This window comes from Canis lupus, chromosome 1, assembly GCF_011100685.1.
Source record: "Canis lupus familiaris isolate Mischka breed German Shepherd chromosome 1, alternate assembly UU_Cfam_GSD_1.0, whole genome shotgun sequence".
NCBI lineage: Eukaryota > Metazoa > Chordata > Mammalia > Carnivora > Canidae > Canis > Canis lupus.
Genome location: NC_049222.1, coordinates 31440002 through 31455429, shown reverse-complemented (window position 1 = coordinate 31455429; position 15428 = coordinate 31440002). Strand labels below are relative to the sequence as shown.

The following is a 15428-nucleotide window of genomic DNA, read 5'->3' as shown; positions in this document are numbered from 1 at the left end:
AGCCGGGGAGCCTCGAACCCGCGGCGGGGGCGGGGGCGGTGGCGGAGTCCGCCCGAGCCTCGCGCCGCCGCGGCCCCCGCCTCCTCCTCCCCCGCGCCCTCCCCTCGGCCGCGGAGCCGGAGCCGGAGCCCGAGCCGCAGCCGGAGCCGGAGCCGGAGCCCGAGCCGGAGCCCGAGCCCGAGCCGCGCGCCGAGCCGAGCCCGGGACCGCGCGGGGCCTCGCGGGCGGCGGCGCGCCGAGCGACCTCCGGGCCCTGTTGCTCGCGCGCCCCCCGCGCGCCGGAGGCCGGGGCTCCGCGCGGCTCCGCGGGGCGAGGAGGAAGCCGGGGCGCGCGCGGCCCCCGCCGTCCCGGGGTCGTGGGGCCGGGCCCCGGGTCTTGCATGCGGGGCGGGGCGGGGCGGCCGTGAGCCGGAGGCGAAGATGGAAGGCTTAACGCTGAGCGATGCGGAGCAGAAATACTACTCGGATCTCTTCTCCTACTGCGACATCGAGAGCACCAAGAAGGTGGCGGCCAACGGGCGGGTGCTGGAGCTGTTCCGGGCCGCGCAGCTGCCCAACGACGTGGTCCTCCAGGTGACGCGGCCGCCCCGGGGCTGGGCGGGAGGGGGCCCGGGCTCCCCAGCAGCGGGCTGGGGCCGCAGGTGCCCGGGCGGCCCGCGCTCGCGCCGCGGCCGAGGGGGAGGGGTCGCTGTTGGAGGACAAAAGTCACGCCGGGATCCGGTGCGGGTGCGGGTGGGGGCGGGGGTGGGGGTGGGTGGGGGCGGGGGTCTGGGTATTCTCTCCCAAGAGCCAAGTCCGGGGTCTCGCGGCTGCCCCCCAGACTCTGCTTTTCGACGCGGGAAGAGCGACTTTGAGATGAAGGATCTTGCATTGCTACCGTGTCTTTGAATCCTGGATCCTGCAGAGTAGTAAAGTTATCGGTGTAGATAAATTTTTTTTTTTTTTTTTTTTTTTGATTCTTGAATGAGCCAGCAGATGGGACAAAGTGGGGTTTTGTAGGACTCGAAGAAGCAGTTTTCTTTTAAGGAAGCTGAATTCTTTCTTGGGGAGATCAAAAATTTGGACTTAGAGCTAGTCGTCTGCAAATAGATGTGGAAAGAACTTGCAGCTAACTATAGGACATGTGACTGATGTAAACTGGACAGTTTGCGATTGGCATTCGGTAACATTTGGTGGAACTTGTGGGTTTGGGCTGGGAGATGAGTATTGAGCCAGCTGTTAAGTCAAACGTGCATATTTGTTTGCTTCAATCAGATGTGTAGCACTAGAAAAGCAAGCAGTAAATTTTAAGCTTTCTCTATCACGTCTGTTTTTAAAATAGAAGGTTTCCTAGAAGGTCTTATCTAATGTATGTGGTGAACATTATTGTTACTGTTTAATGATTCATAGCTGCTAGTCTGTCTAAACAGCATATCTGGGGCAGGTTTTAAGCTTTCATCTTTATCATGATCCAAGCCACTTACCCACATCTCCAAAACTTAAAGCCATATGCATAGGTATAATGTAGTATACTGCAGAGGGCACTGAATCTGGGTTTTTGAGGCCTGGGTCTTTGACCCCATTCTGTTGTTAACCAGCAGTGGGACTTTGGGCCAGGTACTTTCACTCTTTAAGCGTAAATCTGCTCATCTAATGAATGAGAGGTTCCTTCTGACAAAAATTTTGGAAGTATAAAAATGCCCACGAAGGTCTCTGTTTTAGAAATTACCTGTGTGTTAACTATGACTAAGTTGAATGCGTTCTTTTTGCATAATCTTATATGTCTCATATTGCTTTTTAAAAAGTTTTGGGAGGAAAAGTTGGATGTCTTAGATACCAACAGCTAGGAGTCTAAAATTTGTGCTGCTGTAAAGGGACAAAAATAAAATATTTTAGGCTTTGCTGGCCACATACAGTCTCTCTCGAATATTCTTTGTTTTTGTTTTTGCGACCCTTTTTTTTTTTTTAAGATTTTATTTATTCATGAGAGAGGCAGAGACATAGGCAGAGAGAGAAGCAGGCTCCACGCAGGGAGCCCGATGTGGGAATCCATCCGGGGACTCTGGAATCACGCCCTGAGCCAAAGGCAGACGCTCAACCACTGAGCCACCCAGGTGTCCCTGAGACCCTTTAAAAATGTAAAAAATATTCTTAGCTCGGGGGCATACAAAACAGGGTTGGGAGGGTCTACAGTCTGCTGATTCTGGCTAAAAAATGGTGGGAGCTTTGGGATACCATACTCTCACCTCTTATGCCTTTGGAGTTAGACTTTTAGAAAGACGTCTGGTCAGAACATGCTCATTAATTCTATTGCCCTTCTTTGTAGCAATAGCAAAACACACTTTCAAGTCATTTAGGAACTAAACGAGAAACTTTATGAGTTCTGTTTTGGTTTATGTTTTTGGGGTGGAGGGAGCTAAAATAAACAGACTTTCATATTTTTAATGGTGCCAGAAAACTTTAGGACTTTTAGTGTATTATTTAAGATAGACACATTAGTGTTAGTTAACCTTTGCTTGAAATCTGTTTAATCAAGTTATTTTCACGTTTTGCTCGGTTTTATTAACATTCAAAAGTATATTTCTGTTGCTTTTCAGTATAAAGAAAGGACTTACATAGCATAAATATTCAGGATTCAGTTACAAGCTGGAAGCTGTAGGAGCTCGCTGAAGCAGAACTAAGTATTTTGGGTATATTTGAAGGCAGTTTACTTAAAAACCGGCCTAAGACATAAAATGTGAGACAAAAGGGGAATATGGATTTGATTCTCTTGAGAATTTGGGATTGTCTGAAAACACAGCCTCCTGTTGCTAAGCGGGAGACATTTGAGTCAACTCAAATACATTAAGTTAGCTACTTAACTGGGGTAGGCATCACAGGGCATCGAAAGAGGAGTAAGAATCTCTCAAGGACCTTGTAAACTACAGAAATACACATATGTGACATAAAGTACCATGTGAATGCCATAGGAGAGGTACAAAGGAGGTGTGATCAGGAAAGTCTCCTTGACTTAATTGAGATGGACTTTAAATTAGTATGGCGGTAGGGCAGTGGGATGAAGGACTTGCAGGCAGAAGAAAACATGATAAAAGGTGGAAAGTGTAGGAGCCTTTTCAAGGGGTAGCAGATAGTTAGGTTTTGCTGAAGCTGGAGTGTGCCTTGGGGACAAAGGAACATACAGTTGAAAGAGACCATATTAAGAAAGACTAAGGAATATGCAGAAGATTTCGTATTTCAATAGGCAATGGAGACTCATTGCTGGTTATTTAACCTCGAGTAAGAAGAGAGTCGAGTCGGGGGAAGGAGGCTCGTGCAGTGGTCTGGAATGTATGTTGGGTAATGGGCATCCAAACTAGGGTGACAGCTGTAGAATAGGAAACATCCGGACGAACAGGTCTGAGTTACTGAAGGGTTGCTGGGTAGACACTATGTGAGGTGCTTTGTTGGATAATGTTTAATTGAGGCCAGATTATCCAGGCTGGGTGGAGAGCTTTGAACTAATTGTAAAGGTAACAGGGAGGTGTAGTTTAAGAGAAATGATTCATAAAAGCCGTGCTTTACAAGACCTGTAGGAGATCAGTGCAACAGGAATTAGAGGGAAGAAGCTGGAGATGAATTTGGGGAACCATTCTCTGTTGCATGTATGAGGTGATGAGGAACTGGGCCATGGTGTTCAGATGCAGGAGTGGGGGACATCCTGGGAGGATGATTTTGTCTCCCAAGGGGCATTTGATACTGTCTGGAGACATTTTTGGTTGTCCCTACTTGCAGGGAAGGAGCAGTTGTACCGGCATCTGGCAGATAGAGGCCAGTGATGCCGCTAAACATACTACAATGCTCAGGACAGTGCCCACAACGAAGATTGATAGGGGCCCAAATGTCAGTCAGTGGTGCTGAGATTGAGAAATCCTCACCTGGACTCTGGTGGTAACAGTGGAACGGAAAATGAGGCTCGAAATTATGAAGGTAGACTTGACGGGCCTGAGTTACCTGGTGATATTTAGATGAGGGAAGATTAGTGCGAGGATTATTCCCTGTTGGACACCACTCACCACTTGGGCAGGAAGAGAGCCTGGTTTTAAAAAAGATACTGGTGGGTTTGATTTCTGGCATTTTGAGAGGGCAGTGCAAAGTCTCTGGAGATAGTTGGAAACTCCTGGACATTTGTCCACACCAAGTGCTTGTTCTTACAGTGAAATTCAGATATTCAAGTCTCTTCCTCTGCCTTTCTCACCTAAGTATCTCAGGGGTAGGGGACGGACAGCTTCTTAAACTGTGAGCATGCATGTACACATCAGGACTTTGATTGATGTAGTAGTTTTCAGCATTTGTTAATAAAAGTCATGAGAAGGCTGAGTCATCTGGGGGAATGGATGTGGAGAACAAAGAACAGAGGGCCCAGAACTGAAGGAGGAAGGAGCTGGCATTTATTGAGTGCATGTTATGTTCCTTTTACTGGGCATGTCGTTTTCATGCAGGAACTCATTTGATCCTTACAACACCCTGTGAAGTGGGTGTTATTTTTATTTATTAACTAGGAACACGATAGGTAGAGAAGTTAAATAACTTGTTAGTGAATAAAGCATCTCTCCTTTCCCATTATTCCTTGCTACCTTTCAGCTTTTTCTTACTTTCACTGTTCATGTGATTGGTTTGCCCAGAGTTCTTTTCAAGAGTAGAGATTTAAGATTGATTTTGAGTTATGTATGGATTTCCTTCTTTGCATAGTGAATGGTTTTATGTATGATGCTGTCTTGAGACACAGCCACTTAAGAGAAAGAAGATTCTTGTGGTTGTTATCTTGTACACACAGAGACACAATTTACATTATTAGTACGATTGTCAGATATTTTATTTTATTTATTTATTTATTTATTTTTTCAATGGTCAGATATTTTAAAGGCAATTCAGTACACTAGTTTTGAAATAGAGTAAGACGTGTCAAGTTTAATGGTTTGTTTTTGGAGACGTGTATTAGTAGATAAAATGAATGAGCTAAAAGCTCCACAACAGAGAGGAACAGGACTGGGTAGAGAAAAATTTGGTTCATAGGATTTAATCAGGAGGAATTTTGCTTTTTGCTGAACAAAATAACAAACATTTATTGGCTTAAAAATCAGAAGTAATTTATTTTTTTAAAGATTAGGCAAAGTATGCTACTACACTGATGAGTATGTTTTCTTAGCTTTTATTTAAAGCTTCTGTTTTGGGAAAAATATATATTTTTTAAGATTTTTATTTATTTGAGAGAGAGCGTGTGAGAGAGAGAGACCGTGAGCAGGGGGACCCGGTAGAGGGAAAGGGAGAAACAGATTCCCCCCTGAGCAGGGAGTCTGATGTGGTACTCAATCCCAGCACCCTGGGATCATGATCTGGGATGAAGACAGACATTTGCCAGACTGAGCCACCCAAGCACCGCCCCCCCTCCCCCCCATTTTGGGGAATGTTTTAAAACTTCACAGAGACCTTGAGTGCATAAAAGGTTCTAGTACTAACAGTTCTTTCATTGAGGGTTATAACCAGTGTACCCCTATTCATGAAGCTCAAGAAATCTTTCAGGTTATTTTCTTGAACAACATCTCAGTAGAATATTTGAATAACACATTAATTTAATGGATGAAAAATGACAATGAAATATAAACCATTTCGTTTTTCTCTTGAAATTTGTTCAATTACAAGATCTGCTCATCAGTGATAATATTATAATAGAGAAGTAGAGCTTCATTTGTTCATTGAAAGTTATAAATTTAATGTAAAGGTCAGATTTGTTATTCTGGAGTAGTGATTTCTTTATCTGTAATTTCTGAATCACTAATTACAACAAATTACAAATATGATCTTGCCTTAGACACTTCCTATACACAGTTGAAAAACATATACTGTTTGTGAGAGAAGTCGTACTTAATGACTTTCTGTAGTGTCATATTTACCTCTTAAATTTCTTTTTCCTGTATCATATCATGCTAGCTTTAATCTTTTTTTTTTTTCTTTATAGAAAGAGTTAGAGTCGTAGTATTTGGGGACCTCATGCTAAGCATTTTGATGGAGCTATAAAAGAGAAGTTGGTAATAAGGAACACTAAACATGGGAGGCAAGTTCCAGTCCTGTCTTTAGCTAGCCTTGTGACCTTGAACAGATCACTTAATATCTTGGATTCATGTTCTCATAGCCTGAAGTGATTGGATTGGATTTTTCAAATAAAATTGTTACAGTGTCAAAATGGCCCCCTAGCCAGCCAGCCACACCCTTGAGAACATAGTGTACAGTCTTGAAATTAGTTGCTCCACAATTTTAACACATTGATTTCTTTCACATTCTTTTGGAGATTTGAAGAGAATATCAGCCTGGAATGCTGAAGTGACTACCTACATGAGCAGGAACTAATAATGAAAAGGTTGTAAGGTCTGTGGTTTCCTAATTCTTCAAGATATTTGGCCAGTGAAAATTTGGAAAGGATGATAAGACTTGGCATTTCTCATCTTTTCCTTCATAGATGTTTCTTTTTCTGTAGCTTTTTCTGTGATAGATGCATTTTCATTCATCTTTTCCCTCCTTTACATCTATATAAAGAATTTATGTCTGCTGGGTTGCACATATAGGCATGACATAAAAATCAGGACATGATAACCTTGTCTCAGAAATCTTTTTTTAAGTTCATACCATACACTAAATTCTATTGAGGTTTAGTAAATTATAGGACTTAGGCCTTTAAAAAAATACTGTTTTTTTAAAAAGATTTTATTTATTTATTTCGGAGAGAAAGAGAGTAAGCTGGAGAGAGAGAGACACACACATACAACAGGAGCGGGGGCGGGGGGTGGGGGGAGAAGCAGACTCCCCACCGAGCAGCAAGCCTGATATGGGGTTCCCTCTCAGTACTCTAGGATCATGACCTGAGCTGAAGGCAGACACAACCAACTGAGCCACCCAGGCACCCCCTAAAAAATACTGTATCTTCTTTTCATTTTGTTTCATGAATTGATTTTATGTTCAATTTGAGTCTATCTTGTTAAATGATGAAGTTAGAATTTATTAGATTACATATATCTTCTAACTCTTGGATTGCGGTTTCCTTTGAAATTCTGTTGCATGTACTAGACATCTATTTAGAAAACACAGTTTATAAAGTTGTGCATATAATTTGAGGTTGCTAGCTTTCCTCCAGTTTAGCCAAGCTCAACCCATGGACCTCTACATAAAGTTTTGAAGAAGAGCAGACATACCTCTGAAGTGCTAAACATAATTTTTTAAGTTAGTTTTGTATATTTTCATGAATACTTTTTGATGGTATTATTTACATTAGGGGTATATATTTAGCAGTAATAAAAAATCAGAAATCCTTACTGCCTTTATGGATTAAGGAAAAGAACGTGTTACAGTTAATAGAGAATGATTGCAGACTCCAGGGCCCTACTTAGTTGTAGGAGGATGGTTCCTCTGAGGAGGTAAAAATCAGAAATCCTTACTGCCTTTATGGATTAAGGAAAAGAACGTGTACAGTTAATAGAGAATGATTGCAGACTCCAGGGCCCTACTTAGTTGTAGGACGATGGTTCCTCTGAGGAGGTATGGACACAGGTAAGGGAGCAAGAATGAGATATTTCACATAAAAGAAAGCATATGGGGGATCCCTGGGTGGCGCAGCGGTTTGGCGCCTGCCTTTGGCCCGGGGCGCGATCCTAGAGACCCGGGATCGAATCCCACGTCAGGCTCCCTGCATGGAGCCTGCTTCTCCCTCTGCCTGTGTCTCTGCCTCTCTGTCTCTCTCTGTGTGACTATCATGAATAAATAAATAAAATATTAAAAAAAAAAAAAGAAAGCATATGAAGGGCCTGAAGCCTAAAGAACTTAATGTGTTTGAGGAAATGAAAAGCTGGAGCACTATAGGGGAGGGGAGATGGACATGGCAGGGACCACATACTACAAGTCCTTTGTACACAGCAACAAGCAGTTTAGATTTGAAAATACGAAAAAAGGGCAGCCCCGGTGGCGCAGCGGTTTAGCGCCGCCTGCAGCCCAGGGCGTGATCCTGGAGACCCTGGATGGAGTCCCACGTCAGGCTCTCTGTATTGTGCCTGCTTCTCCCTCTGCCTGTGTCTCTGCCTCTCTCTCTCTGTCTCTATGAATAAATAAATAAAATCTTAAAAAAAAAATACGAAAAAAGCTTTTAGTAAGGGAGTACCATCTGAATTATGTTTTGAAAGCTTACCCTGCTGTATGATAAGAGAATATTGGGCAAACAGAAAGATTGGCCAGTGGATATGCAGTAGCTCAAATAGGAAATGATGACTTAGATTAGTGAGGCGTCAGTGGGATGGAGAGGAGTGGATATATTTGAGATATTTTGAGGCGGCAAAAATAGGACAACATGACAATGGATTGGATATGGAGCATAAGTTAGAACTCAGATGTTGCTGGAAGTCAACATTATTGGATGGCTGGGAGAGGATTTTTTTGTTTGTATTTGTTTTCTGTGGAGGGGTAATGGTAAATTCAGGAGGGTTTTTGTTTGTTTGTTTTTGGTCAATCATAGGTTCTTAGAATCATGTAGATTGTCAGGTCTCTACCAGAGACGATCAAAGATATTTGGCTTGGAGATGTCAATTTGAAGTTTATCAGTGTATTACTAGTGATACTTAAAAGCCATGAAAATAGATGAAATCAGGGAAGAAGAGAAAGAAGAGACTATAGAGAGGAAAGACGGATTGGCTAGAAATGGAACCCTGAGGAATGCACATTTTTAAATTGGGTAAACTGGGAGAAGGCCTTTAGGAAGGAGGCTAATAAGAAAGAGTGGTTGTAGGGAAATTGACAGTGTATATTGGATTATATCATGGATGCCAAGAAATATGAGTATTTCAAGAAAAGAATACTTAACTGTGTTGAGTTTGGCCAAGAGGTTTGGAAGATATGGGCAGAAATATGCCCATTGGATTTGGTGGTCTGGAGGTCATCAGTAACTTTGATGAGCCAGTTTCATGGAATGGTAGAGGTGGCAGCCAGATTTGAGTGACTTGAGGGATACTTGATGGCCCAGGGACTAGACATAGGGTGTATGGATGGCTTTTTATAGAAGTTTGCTGATGAAATGAAATAGACATGAGGTAGAAACTGGAGGTATTCGAGGATATAAAGGAAGTCTTTTCTGATTTATTTTTTGAGCATAAAAAGTATACGGCAGCATGATTTTAGTTGTTAGGCTTAACAAGGGAAGAAAGGAAGACAAGAAGAGAAAGGGAGTTGACAAAGCAATATTGTTCAGAATCCTGGCTGCATAGGATGGTCTTAACAGAAAAGGGATCTCTTCCTCAATTTTGAAAGGGGAAAACAATGAAGAACATGGATATGGAACCAAGTAGGTACATAGTGGAGGAAAATAAGGATATTCTAGCCTAATGGTTTCTACTTCTACTTTTTTTTTTTTTTTTTTTTACACAAACTGAGGCAATATTAACAATTTAGTAGTAGGAACAATCTGAATATGAAAGCAACAAAAAAAAATCTTTGGTAGCATCAAAAAGAGTAAATATTTAGGAATAAATTTAACAAAAGGTGAGGTACCTAGCTGGCTCAGTTGGTTAAGCTGGCAACTCTCAATCTTGGTGTTCTATGTTCGAGCCCTACGATAAATGCAGAGAGGACTTAAAAATAAAATCTTTAATGAAAAGCACCAAAATTTCTATACTGCAAAACATTACTAAGAGATATTAAAGATTTAGATAAATGGAAAGGGGTGCCTGGGTGGCACCCTTGGTTAAGGGTCCAACTTGTGGTTTCGGCATGATTCCTGATCTCCGGGTCATGAGATCATGCTCCGATCATGAGATCAAGCCCTGTGTCATGCTCTATGATGATCTCAGAATCTGCTTGAGATTCCTTCTCTGCACTCCTGCTCTTTCCCTCTCTCTTTAATATATAAATAAATCTATAAATAAATAGTCTGTATTCATAGATTGGAAGATTGATGTTAAAATGGCAGTTGTCCCCAAACTTCTCTCTAGATTCAAGCAAAATCCCTATCAAAATCCTACTAGGCATTTTTGTAGAAATTGTAAAACAGAGCCAAAAATTTATAAGGAAATGTGAAGGATGTAGAATAGCCAAAACAATTTTGAAAACAAAATAGAAGCTTTGCCCTAATTTTAAAATTTACTATAATCTACAGTAGTCAAGATGGTGTGATTTGCTAAGACTAAGCAAAAACATTAATAGAACAGAAATGAGAGTCTAGAAATGAACAGGTTATTGAAAAAGTGCCAGGACGACAATTCAATGGGGGAAAGATAGTCTTTTCAACAAATGGTGCTGGGACAATTAGATATCCGTATGTTTAAAAAAAAAAAATGGACTTGGATACCTTTGACCGTCCGGTTCCCGTAATCACAGTGCTGGCAAAAGAACATCTCATTCTCTGCGGGAGGGCCGTCTCTCTCAGAGCTGCTTCGGGTCAGCTGCTGCATGGGGCCGGGTGGCTGAGGGGAGTCTTGGGGCCCCCTCATCATTGCAGCTGTAGGAGGAGCTGTAGGAGGAGTCTGCCTGATATATTTGGCAGTGACCTTTATCTCTGGATGTCTTTTCTGGTAGTGGACAAGCACTCCCACAACTGACCGATTACTGTAGGAACAGTATTTGCAGTAGTAAAGCTCAGTACTGAGGTCTGGTGGCTGGTGGGGGGGACCCCATGTTGAACATTTTGGGAGACATTGGAGCACCCACCTCAAGAAAAAAAAAAAAAACAACTTCACACCATATACAAAAATCTCAAAATAGATCATAGATTTAATTATAAAATCTAAAACTATAAAAATTTTAGGAGACATTAGAGAAAATCTTTATGACCTTATGTTAGGCAAAGTTCTTAAATGATACCAAAAGCATGAATTATAAAAGAAAAGACTGACAAATCAGACTTCATTCAAATGCTTAAAAAGTTCAGCACTTCAGAGAATACTTAAGGAAGTAAAAAGACAAGCCATAGATTGGCAGAAAATAGATATTACAAACACAGTAAAGGTTTTTAATCTAGAATATATAAGGAAATTTTACAACTCAGTTATAAAGAAAAAAACTAAAAAATGAACTAAAGATTTTAATAGATACTTCACCAAGGGAGATTGTATAAATGGCCATTACACATATGAAAAGATGTTCAACATTATAAATGGCCAATAAACATATAAAAAGATGTTCAGTGTTGTTAGTCATTAAGAAATGCAGATTAAACAATGATGCTGTCACACACCCACCGGAATGACTATAATTAGACTGATATTACATGGTATTGTGGAGAAACAGGAACGTATACACTGCTCTTAGAAATGTAAATGGTACAGCCATTTTGGAAAACAGTTTGGCTGTTTCTTAAAAAGTTTTACACAGAAGCTTATATGAATAAGCAATTCCACTCGTAGGGACCTATCCAAAATAAATGAAAATGTGCACATGAAGAATTGTAAATGTCTGTTAGCATCATTATTCACAGCAGTCAAGAATTGGAAAGCAGTCCAGCTGTCCATCAAATGGTGGAATGGGTAAACAAAATATGGTATATCCATACAGTGAAACATAATTCTGTAACATAAAGGGACAAATTACAAAATACTACAACAAAGATGAATGTCAGAAACATGGTAAGTGGGGGGCCTGGGTGGCTTAATCGATTGTCTGCTTTTGGCTCAGGTCATGATTCTAGGGTCCTGGGATTGAGTACTGTGTGGGGCTCCCTGCTCTGTGGGGAGCCTGCGTCTCCCTTTCCCGCTCCCCATGCTTGTGCACAAGCGTGCTTGCTCTCTCTCTCCCCCTGTGAAATTTAAAAAAAAAAAAAAAAAAAAAAAAAACCATGGTAAGTGACAGAAGCCAGATACAAAAGAGTACATATTGTGGACTCATAAGAAATGTCTAGAAAAGGTAAAGCTATACAGAAAGAACAGTGGTTACCTGAGACCAGGTTAGGATGGAAACACTGGAGGAAAACATTTGGGGTGATGGTAGAGTTCTAATATTGGAATGTGGTGATGATGCACAACTCCATAAATTTTCTTAAAATTTAACGAATCCGGGATCCCTGGGTGGCGCAGCGGTTTAGTGCCTGCCTTTGGCCCAGGGCGCGATCCTGGAGACCCGGGATCGAGTCCCACGTTGGGCTCCCGGTGCATGGAGCCTGCTTCTCCTTCTGCCTGTGTCTCTGCCTCTCTCTCTCTCTGTGTGACTATCATAAATAAATGAAAAAAAAAATTTAACGAATCCTACATTTACCATCGTTGGATTTTATGGTATATGAATTATACCTCAAAGCAATACATTTTTTTTTTTAAACGGTTTTGCAGGGTGGGGGGAATGTATGAAACAGTCATCTTGGAGGATGTGAAGGTAAGTATGGTAGAGAATAAAGGATCCTCTACTATCTGTATAATGTATTTTTATTTACAAAACCTCAATATCAATATTACTTACATAATTGATATTTGTTAAGTGTCTTATGTTCTGAATATCATATGAAAGGTGATACATTGATAATTATGTGTAGAGGAGATTGCCACTTGAAGATTCATTACAACCAGGTATATTTACATGGAGCACTAGTACTGGAATAATAATTCTGGCTTTAACATTTATTCATTGCTTTCTGTGTACATGCCTTATATGTACTAGATTTTTTTTTTTTAAGATTTTATTTATTTATTCATGAGAGACAGAGAGAGAGAGAGAGAGGCAGAGACACAGGCAGGAGAAGCAGGCTCCATGCAGGGAGCCTGATGTGGGACTTGATCCTGGTCTCCAGGATCAGGCCCTGGGCTGAAGGCGGTGCTAAACCACTGAGCCACCCGGGCTAGATTTTTTTACGTGTACATTATTTAATAGCTTTAGAAGGGGCTGAAAAAGTTGTGATTTAGAAAGAATTGAGACCAGTTTCTGTTGAGTTTGGGTCGTATGCTGAATTTATATACACTTAATTCAGATATCGTAATTTTTTGGAAAATTACACATAGTGCCTCAAAAATAATCTGACTTTGAAATAATCATGCCTGATAAGTAGTAATTTAATAAAATAGTAGTTTTAATCTATAGGAAGGACTACTTCTGGTTATCTTCTATTAAAATAATCACTGTCGGGATTCTTGGTTTCCACTCAGGTCATGATCTCAGGATCCTGAGAATAGAGTCCTGCCTCAGGATTCAGCGTGGAGTGTGCTTAAGATTATCTTTTCCTTTCCCTCTGCCCCTCACACGCACCCTGCACATGTGAGCGTGCTCTCTCTCTCTCTCTCTCTCTCTCTCTCGCAAATCTTTAAAAAAATAATCACCATCACCATCATGAATCTTTTTTTAGGCTAAAAGCTTCTAATGTTACTTTGAAGCATTGATTTGGTGGCTTTGTATTTCTGCATTGTTGTATCCAGTCCGAATTTGCATAAGTGATAGATCTGGGACCCAGTCCTCACAATCATGTAAATATGCTGCATTGGATAAAGAGTAGCCAACAGCCCTGATCTAAGAGTGATTATTGTTTCTTGTCCATGGAATATGTCAGGTGTATGTGGAAATAGAAATCTCTATCCTTGAAAAAAAATCATTTTCTAGAAACTATTAAGAATTATTGATTTTTCTTTGTGTCTCATTTAGGACTAGAAGGAACAGAGGTTTGTTTATTTTTTTTAAGATTTATTTGTTTATTTTTTTAATATTTATTTATTTATTCATTCAGAGAGAGAGGCAGAGACACAGGCAGAGGGAGAAGCGGGTTCCATGCAGGAAGCCCGATGTGGGACTCTATCCGGGGTCTCCAGGATCATGCCCTGGGCTGCAGGCGGCGCCAAACCACTGAGCCACCTGGGCTGCCCCAGAGGTTTGTTTAAACACAAGTGTTTAAGGTCATGATCTCAGGGTTGCGAGTTGGAACCCCCGATTCAGGCTCTGTGCTAGATGCCTGCTTAAGATTCTCTCTCCCTCTCCTGCCCACCCCAGAAAAAGAAGAATTCATATTTTTTAGAGCACTTAATTATGTTCCATAGAAAAATATTTAATTATAACACCCTTATTCTGTGCCAGCAAGTATTGAGTATTCGAATGTGACAGTTATAGATTTGAATCTCCACTTGGGTGCCAGGATGGTTCCATTGGTTAAGTGTCTGCCTTTGGCTCAGGTCCTGATCTCAGGTCAGAGCCCCATGTCAGGTTCTTGCTTAGTGGGGAATCTGCTTGTTCCTCTACCCCTCCCCTGTGCTCTTTCTCCCTCTCACATAAATAAATGAATCTCCACTTTGTATTTAATAACTCTTGCCCTGAACAAGTAACTTAACCTCTCTTGAAGACTCCCATTTCCTCATTTGTAGACTGAGGATAATATCAGATAATATCAGTAATACCAGAAGTTTTCATAATACCAAAGTGAAATAAAGTGTAAACATAGAGCAAAGTACCCAGTTCTAAGAGGGTGATCAAATAAGTGTCATTCAGTCAAGCTCTGCTTATTTGAGAAAACTCAAATAAATCATAAAATCATAAAATCATAAAAATGATTTTAAGGTTTTGATCTTATGTAGCTTACAGAGTGGTGATAACCATTAACAGAAAGAAGTGAGGAGGGTTGTATAGTTTTTTGGGGTTACCTTGTGCTGAATTTTGGATGTGCTGAGTGAGATGTCATGTTCAGTTCATCTGTGTTAGCAAGATTCAGTGGGCATTTCAGGGCTTGAGAGTAGCAGCTGGGTGGCCTTAAAGCTTGTGCAGACTTGATGGTTGTTTCTGAATAAGGCTGTTGACTAAAAAAATGAAGATTTCATACTTCATTATATTTGAAATATTCTTTCACAGTAAATGGCAAGTTGCACTTTTGCTGTAGAGTTTTAGGTATTCTCACTTAAGATTTCAGAGGTTTTTCTGAAATATTCTTGAGACCCCTAGCAAGGCGAGGTGGATGTAGAAGTATAATATTTGCCTAAAATTAGTGTAGCCTCCAAAAAGTTGAACCTTGGATGTTAAACCCAGAAGTATTTGCATATTTTTTAACATTTGCATATTTAATGTAAGAGCCTTTTAGCCATTTGCAAGCAATACCCAAGTCATCCACACATAGTATGATTGCATTTTGGCTGAGGAATGCGCCTTGGAGCTAGAATAGTCTAGCCTACTCTTTTCCACTAGCATCTCATTGCAGCTTTGTGGTTCTTATTTAACACATGGTCTCATTTAATCCTTATAGTAAGCCTGTTATTCCCATTTTATTAATAAGAAAATGTATGCTTTTATGATACTCTAAAATTAGTGGATTCTTGAAGATTTGTGAACAAATTACTTGAAGATCAGTTACCTTGTAGCTGTAGCATTGCTATACTATTTTATTTAGGAGATGGTTCTATTGAATTCTGTTCTCTGTATATTCAGAATATGTTTTTCCTATTTAATATTCTATAATAACATTATTCATTAAGTCAGCAATCACTGTCAGA

The 15428-nt window shown here is 40.8% G+C and overlaps 1 protein-coding gene across 7 annotated transcripts in view; it reads left to right on the top strand.

Annotated features, from left to right (window-relative positions):
• Positions 1-338: 338 nt before the first annotated feature.
• Positions 339-15428, top strand: part of REPS1 (RALBP1 associated Eps domain containing 1) — an 83302-nt gene continuing 68212 nt past the window's right edge. For 4 of the 7 annotated variants that reach the window (XM_038526177.1, XM_038526179.1, XM_038526175.1 and 1 more), the window contains exon 1: positions 339-573. In XM_038526177.1, coding sequence (XP_038382105.1) covers positions 421-573 — 153 coding nt within the window. In that variant the 5' untranslated portion in view covers positions 339-420. The remainder of the gene's footprint in view (positions 574-15428) is intronic. The other 3 variants (XM_038526178.1, XM_038526174.1, XM_038526180.1) reach the window with 2 other exon arrangements.